Source organism: Talpa occidentalis, unplaced genomic scaffold (genome assembly GCF_014898055.3).
Source record: "Talpa occidentalis isolate TD23 unplaced genomic scaffold, MPIMG_talOcc4v2.1 talOcc4.2, whole genome shotgun sequence".
Lineage (NCBI taxonomy): Eukaryota > Metazoa > Chordata > Mammalia > Eulipotyphla > Talpidae > Talpa > Talpa occidentalis.
The window spans coordinates 152,619,565-152,645,527 of NW_023602073.1; the positions used below are offsets into that span (position 1 = coordinate 152,619,565).

Below are 25,963 nucleotides of genomic sequence, written 5' to 3' on the forward strand. Positions count from 1 at the left end.
ACAAACACACCCCACACACCACACACAGCCCACATACCACACACACCCACACAACACACACCCCACACCACACACACCATACACCACACACACACCACACGCACCCCACACACCCCACACCCCCACACACCCTACACACCACACACCCACACACCCTACACACCACACCCACACCACACAAACACACCCCACACACCACACACACCCACAACACACCATACACCACACACACACCACACACACCCCACACCCACCCACACCACACACACCCACCCCACACACACCCACCCCAAACACACCACACCATACACCACACACATACCCCATATACCCCACACACCCATACCACATATATATACCCCATATACCCCATATACCCCACACCCACCCCACACACCCACCCCCCACACACACCACACACACCACACCACATACCACACCCCCCACACACACCAACACACCACACCACACACACCACACATACTCCACACCACACACACACCACATACCACACACACCACACATGCATTACACATATATCACATACAGCCACACAGACCACCTACACACCACACACACGTTTACTGGAAATTCTACTCGTAGCCTAAAATTTCACTAAATATCAGGTACGTGGAAACACAGTTTTACCGCATTTAATAAATTCAATAAACGTATTTCCTCCTCACTCAGGGGCCGCGGCCTACTCCTGAGCGCTCCACCTGCCGGCACCCGCCTGCCGGGCACTGAATCAGCAAGCGGGCCGCCGGCCTCGGGCAAGGAGAGGGGCCCCTGGCCCTTCACTCTCTGCCCGGCCCCTCCCGCGCCCTGCCTGGCCTCGGGGCTGCCACCGGCTCCCAAGGCTCGTCCCAAGGGCGTCCTCTGAGTCTCCTCTCCGGTGCCGGTCCCGGCCTGGGGGTCCCGCGGTGCGGCGGGTCACCCCTCCCGGCGGCCTCCCCCTCGCCTTTTCTCTGGCGCTCCCAGTTCTCCAGTCTGAGAAAAGGCGCGGGAATAAGTTCATTACGTTGGCTCCTCTTGGAACCTGGTTTTCATATTTCAGAGAAACACGAGCGCTCGGAGCGTGGCCAGAAAGCGCAGAGCAGGGCAAGCCGGCCGAGCGGGCCCTCAGGCCTCCGGGGCGACTCGGGCGGCGGGAAGCGAGGAACCTGCGGAGGGTGCTGGCCTCAAGGGCGTCTGCTGTTCTTAACAGTGAAATAAAACAGGGTTTTAAAGGGAAACCCTCCAGTGAGTGTAAAGCAGGAAACACCTAAAAACCACTCGAAGATGAAAAAAACCTAAATTCACAGTCAGATAAACATGATCTGCAAAACCGGCCTCCGCAGGCACGTCCAGAGCCAGAGCTGGGGGGTGGGGGGAAGCACCCTGGGCTGCGGGCACGGGAGAGTGGGGTGGGGTGCACGGCGGCGCAGACCCATGGGGCACCCCGACATGACCTCAGCTGAAAATAAACAACTGAGTGAAACTCTTGGCACCTCCGCTCGGCACAGCCGCGTCCTCTGCGTCCCCGCGGGTCCCGCGTCTGCTCCCGCCCGTGAAGCGGGGTGCCCGGGAGCCCCGGGTCTATCTTATCCAGCACTTCTGGGGTAACAGATTATTTTTCAAATACAGCGAGCGCAGGAGCGGAGCGCAGCGGCTGCGCGTCCACTCACGCCCCGGAACGCGGTGGGGCCCGCGCGCGGCTCGGGGGCGCGGCTCGGCTCGGGGGCGCTCGCCCGCACACGCTGCTTGGCCCCGTCTGACGCGGGAGGACCCCAGGATTGTGGGGGCGTCGGGCTGCCGCTAAGCCTCCGTCAGTGAGAAGGCGGCCCGCCGCTCCGCCAGGGGAGGGGGCGCGGGGGGGGGCCGCAGGGCCGGCCGGCCTCCCCGGGGCGGCGGGGCGCGCGGGGGGGGGGGGGGGAGCTGTGGGGGGGCCGGCGGAGCCCCCTCCTCTGCGCCCCCAAGGAGTGGGGTGCGGGGCTGCGCGGGGACCGGCCTGCGGGCAGATTTGCCCGCCGCGGTCCCGGGAGGTGGGGGGCGGGACTCCGGGAGCCTCCCGAGACCCCAGACTTCGCAGGGGCGTCCCGGGCGCTGAGGCGGGCGGGGCGCGTGGGGCCGCGGGGCCGGGGCCGCGCCGGCGGGCCAGGGGCCCGGGGGGGCGCAGGGACGCCCCGACAAGGGCGCGCCCGGGCGCAGGGACTCGTCGCCCTCGAGCCGCGCGCGGGGCGGCCAGCGGCCGGCGCCCCTCCGGGTCCCGGGCGCGGGGGGCTCTCCCGGGCGGGCCGCCCCGGCGCCACCTGAGCTCACCCCCGCCCCCCCCACCTCGGCCGGCCGGGCCAGAAACCGGCACAACCGGTTCGCGCCGGGCCTCGCCCCGCCCTCGGGCCCGGCCCCGCGTCGACCCGGGGTCACCGGCCCGGAGCCGGCGCGCGTACCGACCCGGCCGCCCGTCCCCGGCCCGGCGAGCCCGGACCGCGCGGACCCGACCCCCGGCCCGGCCCCGCGCGCCCCGCCCGCGCGCGCCCCCGCCCCGCGCGCGCCCCCGCCCCGCGCCGGCCCGGCCCCGCACGGCGGCCGGGGGAGGGGCGCGCGCACGGCGGCGGCGGCGGCGGCGCGGGGGCGCGCACGGCGGCGCGGGCGCGCGCACGCGGGGCGGGCCGGCCGAGGCGCGGCGCGGCGGGCACCGGCGGGCACCGGCGGGCGCTCGGGCGGCGGCGGGGGGCCCGCGGCGGGGGCGCGAGGATGTCGGCGGGCGGCCGCGACGAGGAGCGGCGGAAGCTGGGCGACATCATCCGGCACTGGAACGCCAACCGGCTGGACCTGTTCGAGATCAGCCAGCCCACGGCGGTGCGCACCTGCGGGGGGCCGGGCGGGCGGGGGCGCGGGCGGGCGGGGGGCGCGGGGCGCGGGCGGGGGGCGGGCCGGGGGGCGGGGGGGCGGGGGCCGGGCCGGGGGGCGCGGGGCGGGGCGGGGCGGGGGGCCGGGCGGGCCGGGCGGGGGCGCGGACCTTTGTCGCGGGAGCACGTGACGCGGGGGGCGCGGGGGGGGCGGGGGGGCGCGGGGGACGCGGGGGGCGCGGGGGGCGCGGGCTCCGGCGGCTGGCGGCGCGCCGGGCCGGGCGCGCGGCCTGGGGGGGCGGGGCGGGGGCGGGGGCGGGCGCGCGGGGTCGGGGCGCGGGGTCGGGGCGCGGGGTCGGGGGGCGCGGGGCGCGGCGGCCGGGCGGGACGGGACGGGGCGGGGCGGGGGCGGGGAGGGGCGCCCGGCGCGGCGCGCGCTGCTCGGCCGGCGGCCTCCGTCCCGCGGTCACCTGCGGCCTCCGCGGCCTCCTGGCGGGCGCGCCCGGCGCTGCGGAAGTGGCGGCCCGGCCCGGCCCGGCCGTGGGGGGCAGCGCGTGTCCGGCAGCGCGTGTCCGGCCAGCCCCGTGGAGGGCAGCGCGTGTCCGGCCAGCCCCGTGGAGGGCAGCGCCGTGTCCGCCGGCAGAGCCAGCGCGGTGACGGCCTGTGCTCGCTGACCCGGCCGCGCTCTGGAGGAAGGGCAGGAAGGTCCCCGTGCCCAGCCAGGCGCTGACCGCCGCCCGCCCGGCCTGCCCCTCTGCCCGCCCGCCGGCTGCCGTCGGGCCGGGGGTCTGTGGCCCCCGCGGCCGGCTGTCCTTGTTTCTCCAGGGACCCGGCGTCTGGCTGGGAAGAGGCCCCCAGCGCGGCCATCGGGGTTCACTCTGGGTCAAGCGCGCTGGGCTGAGGACAAGGGCCGCGGCCGTCGCGGGGATGTCACCTCCCCAAGCGCCCCTGGAGCCCACGTTCCGCTCAGGACCCCCCACGCCGGCGGTCACCACAGGCCGAGCCTCGCTGCCGGGCCTCTCTGGAAACCGTGGGAGTGCGGGCGGCGTCCACTCCCAAGGGCCTGCTCGGAGAAGCGGCTGTCGGGGTCGTGGAGGAGACCGTGTCCCGCGTTGCTCGCGCGTTCGGCAGCCTGCACTCGCCCTTTCCTTTCCGGGGCGCCTTTGCGCTCGGTGGGCTGTCCCGGGCGCCCGCCCTGTCCCCCAGTGGGCTGGAGCTGGCCGGCAGGCCGGGCAGAGGCTTCAGGTGTTTTGGGCCCCACATGAGGCCTCCTGTGTGCCGCTGGGCTCCACTGCGCGGCTAGTCAGGCCTCCTGCTTCCCTCCAGGCCACAGCACCCTGGCCTGGCCGTGCGTGGTGACCATCCCCGATGCCCGCAGAGCTTGGGTTCAGGAATGAAATGTCCAGCCTGACGCGGGGCGTCTCTGCACAGGGGTGGGGGCGCTTTGGGGCACAGTTGTGGGGGAACCCCGGACATCGATGCCCCATAGTGCGGGCCCGTTGGGGAGACGACAGCCAGCCTGGCCTCCGGGCACCCTGCGTCGAGGTCAGGAAGGTCAGGCCTGTTGTAAAGTCAGGCGGCGCCGGGCGCACCTCAGCAGCTCCCCGTGTGCACCCCAGGGCGCGCCTGCACCCTCACCCCGCGCTCTGGGGCCTCGCTCGAGGACGCTGGAGGCCGCGTCCGGGTGGGGGCTGCTGTCTGGGCGCCGGATGCCGTGAGCGGCTCTTGCTGGTGGAAATTACAGGCCGCGATCAAAGCCCTGAGGACCTCGCCGTCCTGTCCGTCCCCGCTGCTAATGACAGGCCCGCTCCTGGGGCTCCGCCGTCGCGGGGGGCGCCCTTGCTGGTCGCGCCCTGTGCCTTTCCCGCGGGCTGGTCTCCCTCCCCGCGGCGTGGAGGCGCGGACGGGCCGTTCCGTGAGCGCTGCCCGCGCCCCTCTGCCCTGCGTGCGGGCGCCCGTGCTCGGCTGCTGCCCTCGAGCGCGTCGCCTTTTCTTCAACTCCTGGGGAGGACGTGGCGGGATGTGTGTGTGTGGACGCCCACGCGCCCTTTCTTTTCCGGGGGGCTTCCGCTATGTTCAGCGCTGGGGTCACCGGCCACGGCGGCGGGATGCTCGCGGCGGGGCCGAGCCGCACGCCTTGGGGGCCGCCCTCGGCCTGGCGTGCTGGTGTCCCCGGCGGGCGGGCGGCCGGGTTCGTCTGCGGCTGAGCCTCCCCCGCTGCCGGGGTCTGCGCGCCTGCGGTGGGAAGTCGTTCCACTTGGTGCCATTTACAGGCTTACCGGGATGTAAATGTTGCGACGATGGGCTTTTCTGGAAGCGTCACATCTTGATCGTGGCTAATTGTGGGATGCGGCGGAGGCGGGTCTTTCCTGTTCCTGAAAACCCGAGGCACGGGAGGTCAGGCCGTTGCACCAAGCTGGTGGAAGACCCAGGGAGGGGGGGGGCGCGCCTTCAGGGACCGGCCAGCGCTGGCCTTGCGGGAGCCGCCTTCCCTGGCCGCGCAGGGAGTGCCCCGCGGGCAACGCCCGCCCCAGCTGTGGCGTGGCATCAGGAGGCGCCAGTGGACAGCAGAGCAGTTACTTGACGGGGCCTGCTCTCGGGTGAACGCCGGGCGGCTGCGTGAGCTCGGGCTGGTCTCTCGGTGGACGCTGTGTCGGGGCTGGGGCGGCCCCTGTGTCTTGGCTGAGGGCGCGCCGTCTTCACGGCCCCCGGCGGCTGGCGTCGGGGCTGCTCGTTCGCCGTGATGCCCGGGGCAGGGACGAGAGCCGGCTCGACCTGCGTCTGCCGCCACGTCCCACGGGCTCCTGACCTGCGCTGGCCGCGGCCCACCTGTCAGCCGCTCACCCGCAGCCCAGCGGGGCCTGGAAGCCTGCAGGCGGGTCCCCAGGGGGACGGCGGAGGTGGCCGAGCGGTCGGGGGGCCCCGCTCAGCGGTTTTCCCTCCAGTCTGGTCCAGATGGGCTGCCCCGGCAGGCTGGGCCAGGGGCCGTCTCAGGCCACCTTGCAGGGTTGTCCTGCAGCAATAGCAGCGCAAACCGCACTCGCTGGCGCGGCACGTGTGGCTGACCGGGACCCCGATCTCGTTGCGCTGGTGAGCGCGCTGGGCTCTGGGGGGCGGAGGCAGGCCCGTCCCTGCGCCGGGCGCTCCGGGCAGGCTGCTTCCCCGCCCGGCCCATCTGAGGAGCCGGCCTTGCAGCCTCGCAGGGCGCGTCCCGGGCGGAAGGACTTGGAGCGGCTGAGACGGGTGGCGTCCTGACCGAAGCAGAGCCGGCACTTCCGTCTTCTTGCTCGGGGCAGCGAAGCGCCAGAGGCGGCGGGGCTGACGGGACGCCGACGGGCTCCCGGTGCTGCGCTGCGTGGTCCTCTCTTCCTCGGAGGAGACCGGGGCGCTCAGGGCGGTCAGGGTGGCCGTGGCGAGCCCTCGGTGTCGATGCAGGAGAGCGGGAGCCGGGCCCCGCTGGCCGTCCCTGCCCGGGGAGGTTCTCTGTGTGGCGGCAGCCGCAGGCCGGCAGACCTGCTCCCCGGCCTCGGCCTGTTTCTCCTGGTGGCCGGGCGGACACCCAGGAGGACGGGCCCCTCGCCCTGGTCGAGGGTCGTGCCGGGAAGAGCGCCCGGGCTGCGGTGCTTCTCGCCCGCGCCTCTGGCTCCCCGTGGCTGGAGTTCTGTTGGGGGCTGGACTCGTGCTCCCCGCGTGCCTCCCGGAGCGGACGCTTCCCGCCGGGGGTGGTGTTTCCCTGGCGTCCTCATCTGCTGACCTTCACGGGAGGGCGAGCAGCATTTCTGTCTGATAAAACCCCCTGCGCCGCTGTCGCCAGCCTCTGGCCCTGAGCCGCGACCCGCAGCTCCTCTTCTGGCCTCGGGGCTGGTTACACACGTTTCGCGGAGAACGTGAAACGGAGCGGCAGCGCGGGTGTGGTGGGGCGCCCCGAGGCCGTGAGCCCACCGTGTCCCGCTGCCCGCGCCCCTCCCCATGCCCAGGTCTTCGGGGCGGCCCCTGGGCAAACAAGCTCTTGCTGCGGATCCCAGAGCAGCGCGTGTCGGACACCCTGAAAGCTCGGGTTCCCCTTCGTATCAGTGGCCAGACTTTGGGGTGCTGGGTGGCTGCTCCCAGGAGACACCGGTGGTAAAAGCGAGACGCGCGCCCTCAGCTGCCCGATGGGGCCCCAGGTCCCGGCCTCCGGCTTGTGTCTCGGCGCCTTCTGAAGCGACCCCCCCGCCCCGGCCCGGCTTGCTCGGAGTGGGGCTCCTGGCGGGTGTCCCTGCCAGCACCTGCTGGAAGGTTCCGGCTCACCGAGGAAACGTGGACCTTTTGAATTTCGTTTAGAAACCCTAAAACATCTCGTTTATTCATTGCACCGCCGCTGGGAAGGCGTGAGGCTGGAAGCGTCACGCGCAGGTGCCCGCAGGGCCAGCGTCTTTCCCGCTGGCAGCACCTGCAGGCAGGCGCGTGTCACTCTGAGATCGCAGCCCCTGATCTGAGATCGGGCCCGCCTGCTGCCCCAGGCCCTGTGTCCGGCGTGGCGTTCCCTGGGGTGAAAACAGATCCCACGGCACCTGGCGTGTTCGGGCCCCCGGCGCAGGTGCGCAGGGCTCTTCTCCGGCTTGGGGCTGGGTGCGGCCGCGGGCATCGCGACATGCAGGGCGAGGGGCCGGGCGGGGCTCAGGCGCGTCACCGTGGGGCTCATCGGGCTTGTTCTGGAGTGTCGGGGTCTGTGTTCCGCGCACGAGTAGCTGCGGCGAGGCCGGCTGCCCCGGGCAGAGGGTCTGTGCCCTGCTGGCCTGCTCGTGTGACCCGGCCTTTCCGCTAGGCCGTCAGGGTCTCCCTCAGACGCTCCGTTTCCACCGTGAGCGCGGGCTGCGTCGGGACAGAGGGCAGATGCCGCATGTGGTGATCCCCACGTGCAGCACGTGGCTGCTGCCCTCTGCGTTCACAAGTGGCCCTTAGTGACCGGGTGCCAGGTCAAGTCCTGTCGGTGAGGACTCACTCGCCTGGCAGAGCACGCTGGGCGGTGGCCCCTCGTTCCCCGGGGCCTGGGCCTCCTGTTCGTGGGTCAGCGTCCCGCGCGGAGGGACGGGCCCACTTGGCCTCTCGCCGTTCCTTCCCCACATCGAGCCCCAGGTGGTGCCAGTGTCGCCCTGCGGGTGTCCTTTTCCTGCTGCTTCTGCTGTGCGCGCTCCTCGCTTCTGTTAGGTTCAGAGCCCAGGAGGAGGAACGTGAACACGGGGAGCCCTGAATTCCGCGTGTGCACCTGGGCGATTCTGACTGCAAAGTAGCACGAGCCCTGACCGCTCTTCAGCCGCGGGCGGCGCTGAGGGGCGCGGGAGATGGGACACGCAGGCCGCCTTGCCTGCGCGGGGAGGCCGCTTCCCGGCAGAGAGGTCGCCGGGCCACCCGCGACGGGCACGGGCACCTCCTGCCAAGGGCCGTCGCGGCGGGGGTCCGGGAGCACGGGCCACGGCGCCGCAAGCACGGAGTCCAGCAGAGGCTGCCACAGCGCGGGCGGGAGTCAGGGCGGCCAAGTACCGAGTCCGAGTCCGGAGGCGCAGCACGGCCGGGCCTGCGGTACCATGGACAGTGCCCCCTCCTCACGCCCGCCTGGGACACGTGTTTTCAATTCCGGCTTGGCACAGGCGGCCCGTGGCGCTCGTGGCACGGTGACTGTTTTTATGCCAAATGTGCTGATTTTGGCTTTTAGAATTTATTTTTTAGTTTCTCTCGTGAACCTGCTGCCTTGAGAATGTTGAAGACGCTCGGGTTAAGAACGTGAAATCCGGAAAGGCAGTGAGAAGCACTGGCGAGAGCGTGGGGTTTTGGGGGTGTTTTCGGCGTGCGTCCGTGAAGGGGCAGCTGGACACGAGAGCGGAGCGGCTTCCCGCGCGGCGTGGCGAGGCCACAGGGCAGCGTCGGGCTCTGTTTCGGAAACGTGCTTACCGTGGGGTGTCGGGAAGCCGGAGAAGTACAAGGGGCCGGACTCCCCGAGTTAACCTTTCCCTGCCTTCCAGGCTCTTCTCGCCTGTCCCAGCGCGACGCTCCTGGGCGCGCGTCTCATTGCCCCGGTCGTCACCGTGCTGTGGGGGTGCGGGTCACGCTCTCCCGCAGCCCCGGGGCCCCAGAGGCCCCCGGCGCTTGGACCGCGCCTCGGGGCGCTTCCCAGCGTGGCGGGCAGGGCTTTCCGCGCACCTCTCGGGTCTCAGCAGCTGTGCTGGCGACGCGCGTCCGTCAGCCTCATTTCTGGATGAGGAAACTGAGGCCGGGGGAGACGGAAGGGCTTGCTCCAGAGTCCGCAGACCATGAGGCGAGGGGCCATGATCCACACAGGGAGTCCCTAGAACCTTCCCACAGCCAGTGTGTTGTGGAATTTGAAAACTCAAGACAGTGGAGTAAAAACCATGTTTGGACGTTTACAGGAAGGTAACGACAAGTGGAGTCGCCCAGAGTGTAAAGTTCAGGGGCCCCGGGCAGGAGAGACGAAGCCCATGTCCCTGACGCGCGCCGGCTCGAGCGCGGGCCCTGCAGAGCCCGGGCCGCTCCTGTCTTCGGGATGGGGGTTGTGCTGTGGCCGCAGGGCGCCCTCCACTGCTGTTTGCCCTGTCCAGGCCTCTCGAGGGGCAGCCCACGCCTTCCAGGCCTCCTGCCGGTAGCCGCTGCCCTGCGGTGCCGCCCGCCACGCCCTTCCGCCCCTTCCCCCGCCCTCCTCTGCCCCGCAGGGCCGCCTCCTGGACTTTGCTCTGTGGGCCCGGCCCTCCCTGTGCACAGTGGCCGCAGCGCACAGGCCTCTGCGTCCGCGTCCCGCTTACACATTAACCAGCGCCTCTCCGGGCGGCTTGGGTTCCAGCAGCCTCTGGACCGCGGGCCTGGGGTCTCTGGGCGGCCTCTCCCGCCTCACGTCTGCACCTGGCCAGAGGGCTGTGGGCAGTGCAGGCTGAGGACGCCTCCCAGAGCCGCAGCGCCCCGCTGGCTGTGAGCCGACTCCCCGGAGAGACTGGGGAGCGGGAGGCGTCTCTGCAGGGCCGCGGGCCCACGCGTGGCCTGGCCTAGGCTCCGCACAGAGCCGGGCCGAGGTCTGCGCACGCCGCTGTCGGCGGGCGGCTGCTGCGGCCCATGTCCCTGCCGGTGCCAGCTCTGCGCGGGGCCTGCCGCCGTCACCCAGCTGCAGCGTTTCCCGTCGCGCCCCCTGGTGGCGCCCAGACGCCTGTGCTTGCTGTCGCGGCTTGACTGCCACACGCGCTGCCTGCAGTGACACTCTGGGAGTCTGTCTGGGGAGCCGCTCCCTGCGTGCCTGGCGTGTTTTAGGGCCTTGCCCTGTGGGGTGCGGGCGGTGAAGCAGCGCTGGGTTGCCGTGGCGGCTCGCGCTGGGCCAGGCGGGGCTGCTCGTCAGCGCTGCACATGTTGCGTCCCCTGTGGCCGGCATGGACTCCCGGGCCCTGGCCTGCAGGGGAGGGAGCAAGCAGGTTCCTTTCAGGCACTGGCCGCGGCGTCCCGAAGCCCAGCTGGGGGAGAGCGGGAGGCGGGGACCGCGCAGGAGCATGGTGGCGGGAGCACGGCACCAGCCCCACCTCTGCCCCAGCCTTCCAGGCGCTGGGCGTGCGCTGCGGCTTGTGCTCTTTGCTCTCAGGCCATTCTGTCCCGATGTCAGGTTCCCGCTCCTAGAGCCCCCCAGCCAGAGTCGCCTTGCGCGCTCTCCTCTTGGCTGCTGGCCCCGTCTGGGGGTCCTGGCGCCGTTCAGCTGTGTCCAGGCGCCCCGGCCCTCGCTGTCACCATCCAGTGTCTCCTGCTGTGTTACGAGTTCCTCGAGAACAGACTATGGAGTTCTTCATTCTTTTCCTGTAGCCTGGAGTTAGGGGTGTAACAGGGTGGTCTCAAGGCAGAGGGGGGGCACCAGGTCCCTACCCCCCCCCAGAGAAGCTGGAGACGGGGAGGCGGCGGCGGGACGGGGCGGGAGGAGCCGGGGAGGACCCGAGCAGAGACTCGGGCAGAAGCTGCGCTGGCGCCCCGGTGCTGGCGGGTGGGAGCAGACAGACGGGGGAGCCCCGGGGGAGGGAACGCGGAGCTTTGATCCTGAGTCTGACTTTGCTCTTCTCCCCCAGGCTTGTCCGGCTGTTGCTGACCCCGTCCTGTGGGTCCCCACCAGGAGGGGCCTCAGACGGGGGCAGCTCTCGGGCCTCAGGCCCTGCGTGGGCAGCCCTGCCTGTCCGGGCGCTGGCCGCGAGGGGACGGGCGGCTCCGGGAGTTTGATTTGGAAACTTGACGCTGTCCCGCCTCTGCCGCGCGCCTGCTGCACTGACGCCCCTTCCCGCGAAGGGCTGACGCGCTGGGGTGTGATCCGCACTGGCGCGGCCGGCGGCACAACTATTTAGAGTGAGCAGGTTTGGGGTTCTGGGGTGCCCCTCCCCCTGCCATGTAATGGGGGAAGTGGGAAGCTGGTGATGACTTAGCTAGAAGTAATTTGGCAGCTAAATTAGTTTTTATTTCTTTGCAAAACAGTTATCCCAGGTTGCTGTTCTCTGTCGCTGAAGCTCGGGATTCCACGTGAACAGCATCTGCACGGAGCTGGTCGCCGGCCTCTGTGCTTGAGAGGGCTTGGCCCCGGCTCCGTCTGCGTGGGCCTGCTGCCCAGGGTGGGGTGGCCCTGGGGGCATAGGCGTGGGGGGGGGCGCCTGCCTGTGATGGGACCGTGAGGACGGTTACCTGGGTCCGTTGACTGCTGTGTCCAGTCTCTTCTACCATTTAGTGCCGAGTGCATGAAGACACGTCGTTACCTGTTTGCCACGTCTGCCTGAGGCCCAGAAAGCTCACTGTGGTCACGGCCACAGACGTGGCCCGGGCTGTCGCCGTGGCTCGCAGCGTCCTGACCCGGGCGGGCAGCTTGGACTCGCCTGCTGGACACACGTGGATTCAGGACCCCCACGTCCGGGTCTGCGTCTGCTCCAAGGGTGTGTCCGCTGGGCCCTGGGCGCAGGGCGCTTTGACCTGCGGTCTCCTTGGTGGTCGGGAGCTCCTGGCACCTGGCACGCCCTCCTGCCTGGTGTGCACTGTCCCCCCGAGCCAGCGGGGTTCCCAGCGCAGCCGTGGGCGCCCTGCCTGCTGGTGCCACCCCTTCCCTCGTGTGCCGCAGGCTCGCAGTCCGCTCCTCTGTGGCTTCCCCGGGCGCCGCCTGCGGCACAGAGCGCACCAGCCTTCGGAATGCAGCCCTCCACCTGTCCCTCCGTGCATTTGCTTCTGGTTCGGTGGCTTTTTCCTGCTGTAACCCCAGAGCTTCGTGGTCTTTTCACACAGGTGGGCGTTGGTCCAGATGGCTCTGCGCCCGCCCCGTCAGGCCAGGCCCGCCCACCCGGTGCCCGAGGCCCGCATGCACCTGTTGCTTGGCCTTCCCTCTGGATGGCTTCTTTTTACGATTCGGCGGTGTCGAGAGCCTGTTTCGTGTTGCATCTGGTACAGTTGCGTGGCCTCTCCTGGCCCGTCCACCCAGTGTTGCCGGAGCTGCAGAGGCTGCGTCCGGCGCTGAGCATGGCCTCAGGCTCCAGGTAGCTGCTTCCCTGCTGCCAAGGCCATTGCGGGGCGGCCGCCGAGCTTTGTGCCGCGTCACCGTTGCCCCCGCGGGCTGGGTTTCCCGCCCTTTGCTTGCGCGGTGCACCCCCTCGGCGCACTGTGGCAGAAGCCCCACCCGGTGGCGCTACCCGGCCGAGCGCTTTCCGGGCCCGCGTGGCGCTTGCCGGTGGCGGTGGAGGCGGGCTCTGCGGGCCCGTGTGTGCGGGAGATGTTCCCGGTGGTGGCTGTTTGCTTTCGGGGTGATCACATCTTCAGAAGTGTCCTTTAGTGAGCTGCCCTGGCAGCGTGACTGCGTCTGTGAGGCCTGGATCAGAGACTGAGGTTTTCATTTGACGAGCCCCAACACTTTGTTCACCTTCGTCTGTCTGAGTCCCTGCCGGGGACAGGCGCCACTGACTGTCCAAAGAACTGATCGCAGGATCCCTTTGGGGGTCTGTGTGAAGGTGTTAACTTGGCCCGTCGCTCACCTGGAAGTCACAGGTGAGCCCCGCAGCGAGCAGTGGGCCCCGGGGCGTGGCTTCCGTGGCGTGTGAGTGGCCGTGCCTGCCCCCAGTGTGCTATTCAGGCCCGCCGGGGCGAGGGGCTCCCGCCCCCCTCTTTCCCTCCCTCTTGACTGGTGCGGCCCTTTCCAGGGGCCTGCTGTGAGTGGGCAGCGAGGGCCTGGCTGGCCCCGCGTGCGCAGGGCTGTGGCTGGGCCCCCCGGGAAGGGCAGGCGCGGGCCCCCTGCAGGCCGTGAGGAGGGCCTGTTCTGCCGTCTGTCCCGGAGTTACTTTATTCTGACTTGTTCTTTCCTCCTTTGTCCCAGTCTCTCTTGATCTCCTGGGGCGCATCAGAAAGGCTACATCAGGAGGCTGCTGGGGACGCAGGGGTGCAGCGGGGCTAGAGCAGGGCGCAGGCAGCCGGGGCCGCTGCTGGGGGCTGGGGTGGGCAGGGCAGGCCTTGCCGCGCCCCCTGAGGCTGAGGCCTGCCCTGGGGGCCCTGACTGCGGGACGCGCACTTGAGTCCGGCCGGGGTTCACGTTCTTGGGTGTGGATGCCCGGGAGTACCAGCCGGCCTCAGTCCCCGGCGTGTGCGGTCTGTGTGCCCCTGCGGCAGCGTCGTCGTGCCCAGAGGCTCCCCTGTCACGCCCGCCCCGAGGGAGAGTCGTGCGCGTCTCAGAGGCTGCCCTGCTCTCTCCCACATTCCGCCGGGGCCGCTGCAGGAGGCCGGCCTGAGAGTTACGGCCTTGGCACGGGGAGACGCGGCCGAACTTTGCAGGGGCTGGTTCGACTCAGCTCGTGGGAAATGCTGGGAACCTCCCCCGTGTCCGGGAAGTGGCTCACAGGGGTGTGGTGTCTGCAGGGCGCGTGTCTGGAGCCTCCTCCGGGGCATCTGGGCTGGGATGACTTTGAGTTCATTTCCAGTGGGGGTTGGGCCCTGGCCTGACAGGTGGAGGAGACGCCCCGTGGGGCCGGCTGGGGCAGAGCAGGTGGCATGCACGGCCACACCCTCCCGGAACCTTCTAGCCTCTCAGCCGAGGGTTCATCTAGGCTTCCCCCGAATCCCAGGTTGCAAGGTCACCGGGCGCCCCATTTTCTGACTGTCCTTTTGTTCCCGTGTGCAGACTGGAACTCTGGGCCTGGCGGGAAGGAGTATTCCTCCTCGAGGTGACGGAGGCAGCGGATTCCTTTGCCGGAGCTGCTGACCTCTGAGGCCGGGGGTGCCCTCCTGTGCGCGGGGCGGGTGCCTGTCCCCCAGCTTCCGCCCCTGCCCCAGTGGCAGCCCTCGGTCCAGCTGCCGGTGCCCGGATTGGCTGCGGGGCGCCTCTCGGGTGAGCGGGCCAGCTTGGAGCTCCGTGTGTTCTGGCGTCAGGAGCCGGCCCAGCCGCTCGTCCTGAGCGGCCCCTCCGGGAGCCTGGCCCGCGCCCTCCCTCCCCGGCCCGCCCGCGTCTGCCCTGCGGGAGGACGAGGAGGCGCTTCTTTCTGTGTGGGGAGATGGCCGGGGCTTCTGCTCATGTTCCCAGGTCCGCGCTGGTCTTGCACATTAGTTTCTTTGTTTAAAAAACCTTCCCCTTAAAAGGAGAGCGCCTTGTCGCGGCGTCCGGGTGGTGCCCAGGGGCCGTGCCGGGCTCCTCCCAGGGCTCCTGGGCTGCGTGGCCCAGCCTCTGCCTCGTCCAGTGAACCGTCGGGGCCGTGACGGCACCAGGGCGTGCTCCCCTGTGGCCCGCTCCGCCTGGAGAGCCCCGGGAGACGCGTCCGCCGCCGTCGCTGTCACTGCATGAAGGCGCTTTGTGATGGTGCCGGCCCCCGGGAGCTGTGTCGGGGTGGCCTCCTGCCACTTTACAGCGGGTCCCGATCCTTTTCTCTCACCTGCGGCCCCGATGGGGCGGCGTCTCCCCGGGCCCTGCGTCTGGGCCCTGCCGCCCGTGTGCTTTGTTCCCCAGCCGCGTGCGTGCGGGTTTCTGCGGAGTCACACGTGCCGCCGTTTCCTTAGCTGCTTCGCCGTGGCGCGTGGTGTGGGCTTTTCATGTGTTTTTGTGACCCGTGGCTCAAGCCAGGAGACTGTCACGGGGGTGCCCCTGGAGGGGTGCTGCCCCAGGAGAGGCTGAAGGGGGGTGGAGCGACGGGGGAGTGATAGACGCAGCGGGAGGGCTCGGATCGATTCTGTCTGCGGAATTCAGCGTGTCAGGATTTGGCAGTGGGCTTGGGCCCCCGCCCTGGCAGGGCTGGGCCGGCGTTGTGCGGCGTCCCTGGCTCGGTGTGTGGCCCTGTGGGCGGCCAGACTCTGTGCACGCGCGCCATGGGGCTCCTCAGACCTGGCTCCAGTTCTGGGTCCGCCTGAAGCTGCTCCCGCAGGGAGTGTGGTGTGGTCACTTCGCAGGGCCTAGTCTGGGAGGCGGCTTCGAGGCAGCGCTTGCGGGCCTGGAGGTTCCAGGGCAGTGGTGGGGTGGGGCGGGGGACCTGTGTCTGCCAAAGGCGCCGCTGTCACCGCCCCCGATGCCGTCCAGTTCGGGGCCCGCCCTGTTGGCACTGAGGCGTTGGTGACAACGAAGGGTGGCGAGAAGGCGGAGCGGCCTTTGGTCTGCCGCCGTGACGGCTGGGACGCTGCCGCCTGCGGGTGTTCGGAAACAGGCATCGTTTTGTTCTTTCAGGATTTGGAGTTCCACGGGGTGATGAGATTCTATTTCCAAGATAAAGCTGCCGGCAACTTCGCGACGAAGTGCATCCGGGTCTCCAGCACCGCCACCACCCAGGATGTGATCGAGACGCTGGCGGAGAAGTTCCGCCCGGACATGCGGATGCTGTCGTCGCCCAAGTACTCCCTCTACGAGGTGCACGTCAGCGGAGGTCAGTGCGCTGCCCGCTGGGCCTTCCCCGGGCGTGGCTGGCATGTGGGTGTGGGGAGGCCCTGGCGGCCCTGGCGGCCCTGGGCGGGGCGCTGGGACCAGGTACTGACCCCCCAGTGCTTCTCCCAAGATGTGCAGGCCTGGCGTGGGGTCAGCCGCCCCCGCAGGCTGCCTGTGGCTGGACGGCGCCCACGTGATCCTGCCTGTCCTCGGTCACCGGCCGGGTATCTCCAGACGTGCTCCTGGCAGCTAGGCCTCCCCGTCGCACGTGTGATGCTCTGGGGGCAGGCCGCACGTCCACAGCGAACGGCAATTTACGTTGGCTCGGTTAGAAACTTATAAAACTTTTCGAGTGCTTGGAAATGAGTCACCTGTCAGGAAAGAGTTGTGTTCGTCGAGCAGAGCGAGGGTCGCCCCGTGCAGGCCGGCGTGGATGCCTGCGAGTGCCCCTGCGGGTTCTCCGCGTGCGGGACTCACGAGGCTGTGGGCCCGCAGGGTCGTCGCCCGCAGCAGCAGCAGCAGCAGCAGCGGACGCGCCGGTAGCGGCGGCTCAGGCTGGGTGTATTTTCTGAGGCTGAGCTTCCCTTCACCTCAGAGTCATTGTGAATAGAGGAAGAAAACGCCCCCAGCCCTGTCCTGTCCGCACGCTTGTTCCTGTGACTCCCAAGCGAAGGCTCTGGAGTGGTGGGGTTTCAGGGCGGGCTGGATCTGGAAAGGCACTCCGCTGGCGTTGAGAAGAACTTCTTGCCTTTACAATTTTTTTTTAAAGATTTATTTATTTATGCACACAAGAGCTGGGGTACAGGCCAGAGGTGTGGGGGTGAGAGGACTCCCCAGAGACAGAGTGGGGAGCAGAACAGGTGGATTGACTGAAACACACACCTGAGGGGAGCAGCGGGAGACAGGCGGGGTCTGCCGCGCCCTGTGGGCAGCTCCCTGGCCGGGGATGGAGCTCGCGCTGCAGAGGCTGCGGACAGCCTCATAGGTTGCGTCTCATTCCCTTGCACCCCCAGGGAGGCCCTTACCTTTACATTTTTGACTAGATTTGTCTCTAAGTAAAAAGTATTACTTGTGAGGGGAGAACATAATCATGGCTCTGACGACAGAGCAAGCGGCTCCCCATCAGCCGGCAGCGGACCTGCCCCTGCCCCACGCCTGCAGCCCCCACGCCTGCCCCTGCCCCACGCCTGCCCGCACGTCTGGTCCCAGGGAGGCCTCCTGTTCGCAGGCCGCATCCTTGTTGGGACACGGCCCTTACGTGTTAAGCATCTCTGAGGGCGCCCTGTGCCAAAGGCGGATGTCGCGGGGCAGTCGGGTTCGGGCGGGCCGGCGCTCCCAGGGCACGTCTGCAGACAGCCCCATACGGGGAGGAAAACGGGAGTTTCACCCCATTCTCTGGTTTCTCTTTTCTTTCCTAACCCCAGCCCTTTCCCCGAGACCGTCCCGGCCTGGCCACTGGCCCGGGTGCTGCTCCGGGCCTGTCTGCACCGCCCCCTGCAGGCGCAGCCCTCCCTGCTGGCCTGCGCCCGCCGCCTCTGGGCTGTGCTGCCTCCGTGGCCCTGGCCATCTGGCTGCGCCGTGCGAGGGGCGCGGGGCTGCCGGTGCTGCTGGTTCCCTCGCGACGTCAAAGGACTCCTGGGGACGAGCCTAGAGTCGAGCGTGAGTGCCGCTCGGCGCCGAGAGGCCCCGCGACCCTCGTTACTGGCTGGCCCCGGGTCCAGTGGTCAGCGGCTGGGCGAGGTGATAAGAAATAGCGAGGGGTTGCCAGCTGCCCCTGCCGGACTGGCACCGAACCTGAGGACGGGGTCTAGCCGTCTGAGCGGATACTGACACGCAGGGGCATGGCAGAGACTGCGAAATTGTAAAAATGCCCGACAAAAAGCAACTCGGGGCCACCGGCGCCGGCCTCGTCACGGCTTAGCGTTTCCAGTGTGCAGTCCGCTGGGGAGAGGCAAAATACCCGGCTCGTTTTTTGCAGATATGAGAGTCCCACAGAGCCAGTGTCCCAAGCGCCTCCGTAGCGGGCCCGGTGCCGCTTGCGGCGGGGCTGACTGTGCTCTGGCGGCTCCCAGGATGCGCTGCGCCTTGACCCCCACGCGCTCCGCGTGGCCGAGACTTTGTGGTTTTGGTTTGTGGCGGGAATGCCACACTTCTTGGCCCAGTCCCTAATTTTCCCTCTTGATTTTCATCTCTCGTGTGTTCAGTTGATGATGTTCAGTTGGTAGCTGGGAGGTGGCTGCTCCTGTGTTCCGATGGCTAACGGTGCCGCTCACGCAGCTTTCGAACTCACCCTTAACAACCACTCACTTTGCCAAGTCACCCCAGGTTGCTCCCCCTGCTGCCCTCCTGGCTGTGGGCGCCCCTCCGGGCACAGCCAGGCGTGTGGCCCACCTTCTGGAGACTCGCTGCTGAGACGGAAGTCGTGCGCTAAACTTAGCCTTTGTCCAAGCGCAGGGAAGGGGAAGGGCAGCCCGGGCCGAGGACGGTGCCCTCGGAGGCTGGGTCAGAAGGGCAGGGACAGGCAGGGGGCAGTGGCCACTTCCAGGACACTCGAAGGCCCTGCTGTTGCCGGTGCTGTCCCTGGCACGTTACCCTGAGAAGGAGTCTCGGCGCCTGGGAAACCCCGTGTCATATTCACGCCTCCCCCTCATGCCAGCGGCCCGTGAGATCACTGGGTCCAGACATGGGCTTGTGGCCTCAGTCCCTCGGCCCCGCCGCCCGGGCTGGCCACCCCGTGTTCCCCGTGGCTGTGCACTGTGGGGGGCTGGGCACGGCCTCTCTAGAGTCCAGCTGCATTTCTGCCCAGCTGTGCTGTGGGTGGGGCCCGCGCGTCTGAGGGAAGCGTGGGTGGCGTGTGTCCGCTGACGGCGTTAAATGATCAGACTTAACTTCTGTCGTTTCATGTTTTGAAGAAGAAAGAAGACTGGAGATAGATGAGAAGCCCTTAGTGGTGCAGCTGAACTGGAATAAAGATGACCGGGAGGGCAGATTCGTTCTGAAGAACGAGAATGACGCCCTTCCTGCCAAGGTGGGTGGCCCGGCTGCTGCCCCTCCAGGCCTGTGGACCAGATGGGGCCCCGGGGCAGCCGCTGGCATGGGCGGGCAGCAGAACAGCCCAGCTGCCCATAGGGAGACCGTCACAGGCGAGGTTTTCCTCAGGACACTCTTCACCTTTGTGTTTGCCATCGTGTGTCCTGGGGCCGCGTGCTCGGGCATCCTCGCCTTGTCTGCCGCCCGGCCCAGTGGCCCGGCACACGTGCAGAGAGTGGTCGCTCACGTCTGCTCTGCACGGTCACGCCCCCATTTCCGCACCACAGTGGGGGGGTGGCCTCCCTGGGCCGTCTTCCTCACTCTCCCTGCGCTCAGGCGGAGTCCAGAAGCCGCTGACCGGGGGGGGGGGTGCTGCCCACGGAGCGCATGCGCATCCCAGGGGGTGCCCTTCGGTTGGGTTGGCTCTTGGCCCCTTGTGGAGGGGCACGTGGCGCTCCGTGGGTCACTGCCAGTAGGCCAGGGCGCGGCCCGGGTGAGGAGGCAGACACGGCCAGGAAGCCGTGGTCTGTGCGCACACGCTGGTCGCTCGGTGTCGAGTGTCTGCTGTGCCACCGGCTGCATCTTCTGAAGATCAAGGACACGCGCGTCATGGGGCCGTGGCCTGAGCGCTGTGGCCTGAGCGCCGTGGCGCATCTGCACACGTTCCTTTGACTCGAGTCACTTGACATAAACCTTGTGGGTTTTCACTTATGCCAGTTCAGATCCCGACCCCCCCTTTTCTTTCTCACGGGCTATTTCTCTGTTTTCCTGCTTGTTGGACTTGAGTCGGGGTGAACTCCACCCCCGTGGAGTGCACGGCTCCGGGTGGTGGCATCCCTTGAGTGTGGATGAGAACACGCATCCAGCCCGGTCAGGCCCCCCCGCCTCTCCCTGTCCAGCCCCCTGTGTCCGGCTGTAGCGTCCATGGGTCAGCTGGTCTGGCCACAGCGAGGGCGTCCGGGGCGGTGGCCAACATGCTGATGGCATCATTCTCATAGAAGGCTCAGAGTAACGGGCCCGACAAGCAGGAGAAAGAAGGCGTCATCCAGAACTTCCGGAGGACGCTCTCCAAGAAGGAGAGGAAGGACAAGAAGAAGAGAGACAAGGAGGCACTGAGGCAGGTGCCCAGCAAGGACGAGGGGCCTCGGCCCGGGGACGACAGGTAGGCCCACTTGCAGGTGTCCCTGCTTCTCTGGGCTCTCAGCCGTGGTCTCAGTAGGTAAGCTGCCACCACATGGGGACGAGAAGGCGGTCTGGGTGGGCTCGGCCTCCGCGGGGGCAGGATGCACCTGTCCTGCTGCTCCCGGCCGGCACGGCTTCTTCCCAGGCTGTGGGTGGCTGCTGCTTTACGGGGTGTCGCTTTGTGGGGTGGCAGGTAACACGTAAGGAAGGCGAGCGCCTTCAACTGACTTCTGAGGCCGAGTGGCTTCATGATCCGATGACTGGGACGGGTCTGCTGCACCTGAGCGTGTGCAGCTCCTTCCCTCACGCCAGGGCGTCGCCTCCTGACGCGGGCGTGACCGACACATGGTTTATGCGCTGTCCTTCCAGCGCTCGGGCGAACCAAGCCGCAGGCGCTCTCGGAGTCACAGCAGGTTTCTCCCCAGGCCAGCCGTGTGGCAGCGCTGAGCGGCCTCCCTCGCCGCGCGGCCAGGACAGGAGGGGCGGGCGACCCTGCTGGCGGGGGCCGCCGTCACGCCTCCCCCTGGCTCCCCACGGCCCGAGGCCGCTGTCTCTAACTCCACACGTAAGTGTCTCTCTGGCCCCGCCCCTTGCAGCGAGAACTCTCACCTGGCTGCCGAGGTCTACAAGGACATGCCCGAGACCAGCTTCACCCGGACCATCTCCAACCCTGAGGTGGTGATGAAGCGGCGGCGGCAGCAGAAGCTGGAGAAGCGGATGCAGGAGTTCCGGAGCTCCGACGGGCGGCCCGACTCAGGTGCGGCTGCCGGGAGGGAGGCAGGGGGCAGCGGGGTGGGCCTGTGGGCGGCCCCTCCACACCCCGTCGTCTGAGGCCTAAGTGACCTCCCACGCATGCCGGAAAGGGGAAAGGAAAAGGAGCAGGGAGGGAAAATTGGGGGACAGCGAGTCAGTGCTGTGAGGAGCGGGCAACGATTGGAGGATCGCAGGGGTCCCCCGGCGCCCGGGCCACGGCTGCACGGTGTCGCCGGCCGGCAGGGCTGCTGCTGCGCGCCCCGTCCCAGGAGGTGGCCCCGGGGGCGCCACCCGCATCCCACTGTGCTGCCCGCCCCGGGGCCCGGCCGCCCTCCCAGCGACGTGACCTGGGCTCAGCGGATGCAAATGTTCTTGCAGGAGGAACGTTGAGAATTTACGCTGACAGTTTAAAGCCCAACATTCCCTACAAGACGATCCTGCTGTCGACCACAGACACCGCGGACTTCGCCGTGGCCGAGGCGCTGGAGAAGTATGGGCTGGAGAGGGAGGACCCCAGGGACTACTGCGTCGCCCGGGTGAGTGGGGGCGCCCGGCGGGGCTGGGCGGGCTGGCAGCGCGGCGCCCGGGCCCAGCTGAGCGGCGGGGAAGGCAGGCGAGGCGGGCGGGCAGCCACGCGTGGGCGTCATGGCGAGCGGGTCACCGCGCTCCGACTCCTCGTGCGGGGGTGATGCGAGTCGAATCTGCGTCTTTACTGCTCTCCCGCGGAGTTACAGAGACGGAGCTACTCGGGCCATCTCAGCTTGCGGCCAGAGGGCGTCTTGTGGCCGGGCCTGGCGGTCGCCCCTCGGGGGCAAAGGCTCATCTTGGAGCCGCGGGGCACCTGGGAAACGGGCGGGAGCCCCTGCCCCTGCCCCAGCCTCGCCCACCCGCCCCGCGCGCCCGGAGCGCCCCGGCCTTCTCGACACAGCTGCCTTTTCCGGAGCTTCCCCGTAGGAGCGCTGCTTCCCGGCTGCCTGCTGCGCGGGTGTCCTGCTCCGGGCCCTCAGGCTGAGGTGGTTGTGTCTGGGCTGCGCCAGGCCTGCGGGTGGACGGCTGCGTGGGTGTGTGCGCAGCCCCTCCCTCCGGTGCCGCCTGCCCCAGGGCGCGCCGGCCTCACTGCGCACGGTGGGCCTCGCATCGGCACGGCTGTTCCGGGGCCACGTGCCGCCCTCACGCCCACCACAGCCTTTGGGGGCTCCAGGGCGCCTGCCTCGTGCCCCCGGGGCGTTGACTGGCTCGGCAGCGGCTCTGGCTGGGCGCAGGCGCGTGGCAGTCGGCCCGGCCTGCAGAGCAGCCACGTGGCCCCCTGCGCGCCGCTTGTCTCAGCAGCCTGTGCTTGCTGTGCTCCGCGAGGGGGTTTGTCGCTCCAGGGTGGCAAGTGCCTTCCTATGTTTTTCTTTTTCTAGAAATTCGGTGTCAGGATGTAGAGTTAGGCCTGCACCCTCTGTGTGAAGCTCCTCTTTGGGCTCACTATGAGATTAGGGTCCTGTTCATTTTCCCACATGTGCCCGCTGGCTGGGCAGCGTTCGTGTGACACAAAACCAACCCCCGTGCCTTGTCCCCTCCATGGCGCTGCAGCGCCGCGGCCCTTTCCGGGAAACGCCGCCCGCCCCCAGGTCCCGCGCCTCGGGCCAGCACCTGCGGTGTCGCCTCCAGGCGGGCGGCAGTTCTCAGCACGTGCAGTGGGCCTGCTTTCAGTTTTTGTTTTAAAAAGTTGTTTTGGTTGTTCTGGGTGGTTTACATTTCCGAGTACGTCCCGTACGTGCCAGGGTCTCATGACAGCTGCTGCGGCGCGACGGCGCGTGCCCTCCTCCGAGCGCCCGCCGGGCTGGCGGGCCGATGCACGTCCCCTGTTGGCTGGCGCCCGAGGCCTGGGTGGCGTGGCGTGGCGGCGAGCATCGAGCTCCTCCACATGCAGGTCAGTCCAAGGCTGCCTCGATTTTATGGCTCTCCTGTGTCTGCTGAGGAGCTTGAGTTGCACCCGCCCAGAAGCTGTCTGGTCGGTCTGTACCGTTCAGGCTCTGGCCCAATTTTCAGTTGAAAGTAGGTGAGAAAAGAGCTGTTTTTCTCCCATAAAAGTGACAGCAGGGGAACTAAAAACCCCTGCAGGTGCACAAAACAGTCCTGAGAGGTGGCAGAAGCAGCGATCCTGAGGGTGAGCGAGGCCCTCTGGCTCCTGGGTCACGGCACTCCTGTAGGGAGGCAGCAGGCCTGTGTCCTGTCCCTGCCCGTGCCCTGTCCTGGGGCCTGGCCGGGTGCACCCCAGAGCACCAGCCTTGGAGGCGCAGAGTCCTCCAGAAAGCACTTCCTGGCTGGACGAAGGGTCTGTGAACTGACCTTTGCAAGCTCTGGTCCAAGAGCCTGCTGCTGAGGCCAGCCCGCTGTGCTCCTGACCCACGTGGATGGCCTCCTGGCCCTCTGGAGGGAGGCCGGGGCCAGCAGTCACGGCCAGAGAGAGACGGGCCTGCAGAGACTTGTGAAGGACCCAGGGCCAGAGCCGGCAGCAGCCCAGAAGCCCAGCGAGGGGTTGGGTGGGGGCCGTGCGGGGACCTGCTGGTGCGGCACGGGCGCGAGGGAGGACGGGACGCTGCCGTGGTGTGGAGTAGCAGGCCCTCGGTGGAGGAGGAGGGCAGAAGCGACGGGAGGTGGCGATGGCCTTCAGCGAGGAGACAGCGCTCGGAACCCCCGTGCCAAGGAGCTGCGCCGGCCGGAAGACCCACCGGAGAACGTCCAGTTGCTGAAAAAGACCCACGACGAGGCCTCTTGTGTGGGGTTTGCAGAAAACTGCAGCAAAGAGAGGATGGTGACTGCGAAAGACAGGATTCAAGTCCCCAGAGCGGAGGCGGGGTCGGTCCCTGCAGCCGCACAGTGCCGCCGGGACCTGGGTGCGGGCTGGAGCGCCCGATGCAGAGGTGGGGCGCCCCTGCGGGCTGGCCCCAGCGCTGGGGTGGGGCGGAACCCGACCAGGCCGCCTTCTCAGAAAGGGAGGGCAGCCAGCGGAGGGCAGGGCGGCATCCCGGGTGGGAAGAGGACTGTGGGACGGGGAGCCTGGGGGCTCATCCTGGGTCGTCCGGGCAGCCCCACCCAGGGAAGGGTCCGGCGGGAGCTCCTTCAGGGCAGCGGTGAACGTCCTTACCACAGCTGAACGGCCAGTCCACCCTGAGTGTCTCTTGGGGGCGTCCTCGGTGCGTGCGCGAGGGCAGTGGTGTGCGCTGGCACCTCCCCGGGGGTTGCACCCGGCTGCCTCGGCACCGGAAGCCGTGGGAGCTCCCCCGCCACCTCCGGGCGATGCGCGCGTCTACCGAGAAGTCCAGATTTTGGAAAAACACACGACGAAACAGCCGCGCAGCAGCCTGCCGAGTCCCTGCGCTGAGAGGCAGGTGGCAGCCGGTGCAGCCGGGCAGGCGCCCCGGTGCCGTGTGAGGCCAGGCTCTCAGGTGGGACGCGTGCGGATGCGTGGCGCGCGCCTGCGCTCGGCCGTCTCCCCTGCGCCGCCAGCCCTCGGCCGGCCAGCAGGGGCCGGGAAGTGGCCGTCGTGAGCTTGAAGGGAAACGGAGAACACCTTCTCTTGGGCTCTGCACGCCGGGGGCAGGTCCTGGCGGCAGCCGCGCGGGGGCTGAGCTTGCAGGGGTGCGGGTGGCCACCCTTCTCTCTGCAGAAGAAACGCCCGGGGGGCGGGACATTCCAGCGCACCCCGCTCCGGGCGGGGTGTGCAGAGGAGGCCCGGCTGTCGTGCGACGCTGGGCCGCTGCTGCTCTGTCCGGGAGCCCCCGGGCCAGCCTCACCGAGTGCTTGGGAAGTGCGGTCGGGGCCGTGGGCCGCCGGGGCCGTGGGTGGCACTGGGTAACTGCTGTGGGCTTCCCTGGCACGCGGGAACATGCGTCTGCGCCACTGACAGGGCCACCCCACCGCTAGGCTGGCGCGTGAGGGACAGCGGGGCGTGGCGTGGCATGGCTGTGTGACGGCGACTGGGCGACTCTTTCCTTTCGTGACTTCTTTTACTTTTACTGGTAAAAGCCAGGAAGCGGGAGAAACTTCTTGACCAGGGTCTCGGTCAGAGCTTGACCGTGGCCGCCTCCGGGCTTTTGTCCCTTTTGCGGTCACTGTTGGCTTTCTTGAGGGTCTCCTCACTTCGGTTTCCTGTTTGTCACGTCCTTGCGCGTTTCCTCTTGCGCGTCGCGGGGTGCGGGGAGCGTTGCTCTTTTGCCTCGAATTAGAAGCTTTTCTGGGCTCGGTCTCTTCAGCCACGTAACACGAAGCTCTTTCGCTTCCTTCCCTCGTCTGCCGTTTCATCACTCGGTTAAGCATTCAGTACGTATCTCGCTTCCTCCTGCCTGTCGGGTGCAGAAGGAAGAGCTGCCCTCACGTGCGCGGAGTGCAGGGCGGGGGCAAGACCGGGGAGGGAACGGGCCCGAGGGCAGCTGGGGCAGGCGCCTGGGGAGCCCGGCTGGAGCTGGCGGCGGGGGTGCCCGAGCCCGAGGGCCGGCCGGCTGTCCAGGTCAGGCCAGGCCAGGGAGCCGCCTCGAGGGATGGGTGGCGGAGGGCAGGGCTGGCGCGTGACGAGGGGGGCAGGTCCCCGAGTGTCCGGAGCCGCTGCCTGTGGGCCGGGGGCCTGGGCACAGGAGCGCGTGGCGGTGACGTGTCTGCTGCAGACCACTGGCAGCCGGGGGGACCAGCCGTTCGGCCTAGAGGGGCGCTGGCGGGTGGGAGGCCGTGCTCAGGACCGGGCCTCTCCCGGCTCTGCCCCCTGCTGTAGGGGTTGTTTTGGGCGACTAAGAAGATGGTGTGGCCACGTGACAGTCCGGAATGAGAGCCGGTGCCGTTGGGGGTCCTCAGAGCATCTGGACGGTGCTTAAAGCCCAACTGACTGACTCGCCCGTCGCATTTCTGAGTCGCCCAATTAAAGTCCAGTCGTAAAACGTGTTCCCTGCAGCGGGAAGACGGCTGCTTGCTGCTGCCCACAGCAAACCTCGCGGGGCCGTTTGGCTGCCGCTGCCTCCGGACTGGCCGGTTCCAGAGACGGTGGGCCAGGCGCAGCTGTGGGGGTCAGCGGCCCTCCCCAGGGCCCCGGCGCGGTGTCCTTCCCAGCAAGTGCTTCTGGCAGCACTCAGACTCGCTCTCTTCAGGGCCGGAGAGGCGGGTGGATCAAGGTGGCCAGCATCTGACCCGGCGTCTCCCCGGGGGGCTCTTCCTGGCTCCCCGGCCGGCCTGGGCGAGGCGCTCCCGCGTGTGAGGGCCTGACGCTGCCGCGGCTTCCGCACGCTCCAGTCGGTCATCGCCCCACGCGCCCGCG

General features: G+C 68.7%; 1 protein-coding gene across 6 annotated transcripts in view; it reads left to right on the forward strand.

The window, feature by feature from the left end:
- The first annotated feature begins 2,735 nt into the window (after nt 1-2,735).
- The window catches only part of AFDN (afadin, adherens junction formation factor), a 68,170-nt gene continuing 44,942 nt past the window's right edge, over nt 2,736-25,963 (forward strand). For 4 of the 6 annotated variants that reach the window (XM_037520711.2, XM_037520712.2, XM_037520714.2 and 1 more), the window contains exons 1-6: nt 2,736-2,841; nt 15,511-15,706; nt 18,621-18,733; nt 19,734-19,897; nt 20,514-20,674; nt 21,049-21,206. In XM_037520711.2, coding sequence (XP_037376608.1) covers nt 2,737-2,841; nt 15,511-15,706; nt 18,621-18,733; nt 19,734-19,897; nt 20,514-20,674; nt 21,049-21,206 — 897 coding nt within the window. In that variant the 5' untranslated portion in view covers nt 2,736. Of the gene's footprint in view, nt 2,842-15,510; nt 15,707-18,617; nt 18,734-19,733; nt 19,898-20,513; nt 20,675-21,048; nt 21,207-25,963 lie in introns of all 6 variants that reach the window. The other 2 variants (XM_037520713.2, XM_037520715.2) reach the window with 1 other exon arrangement.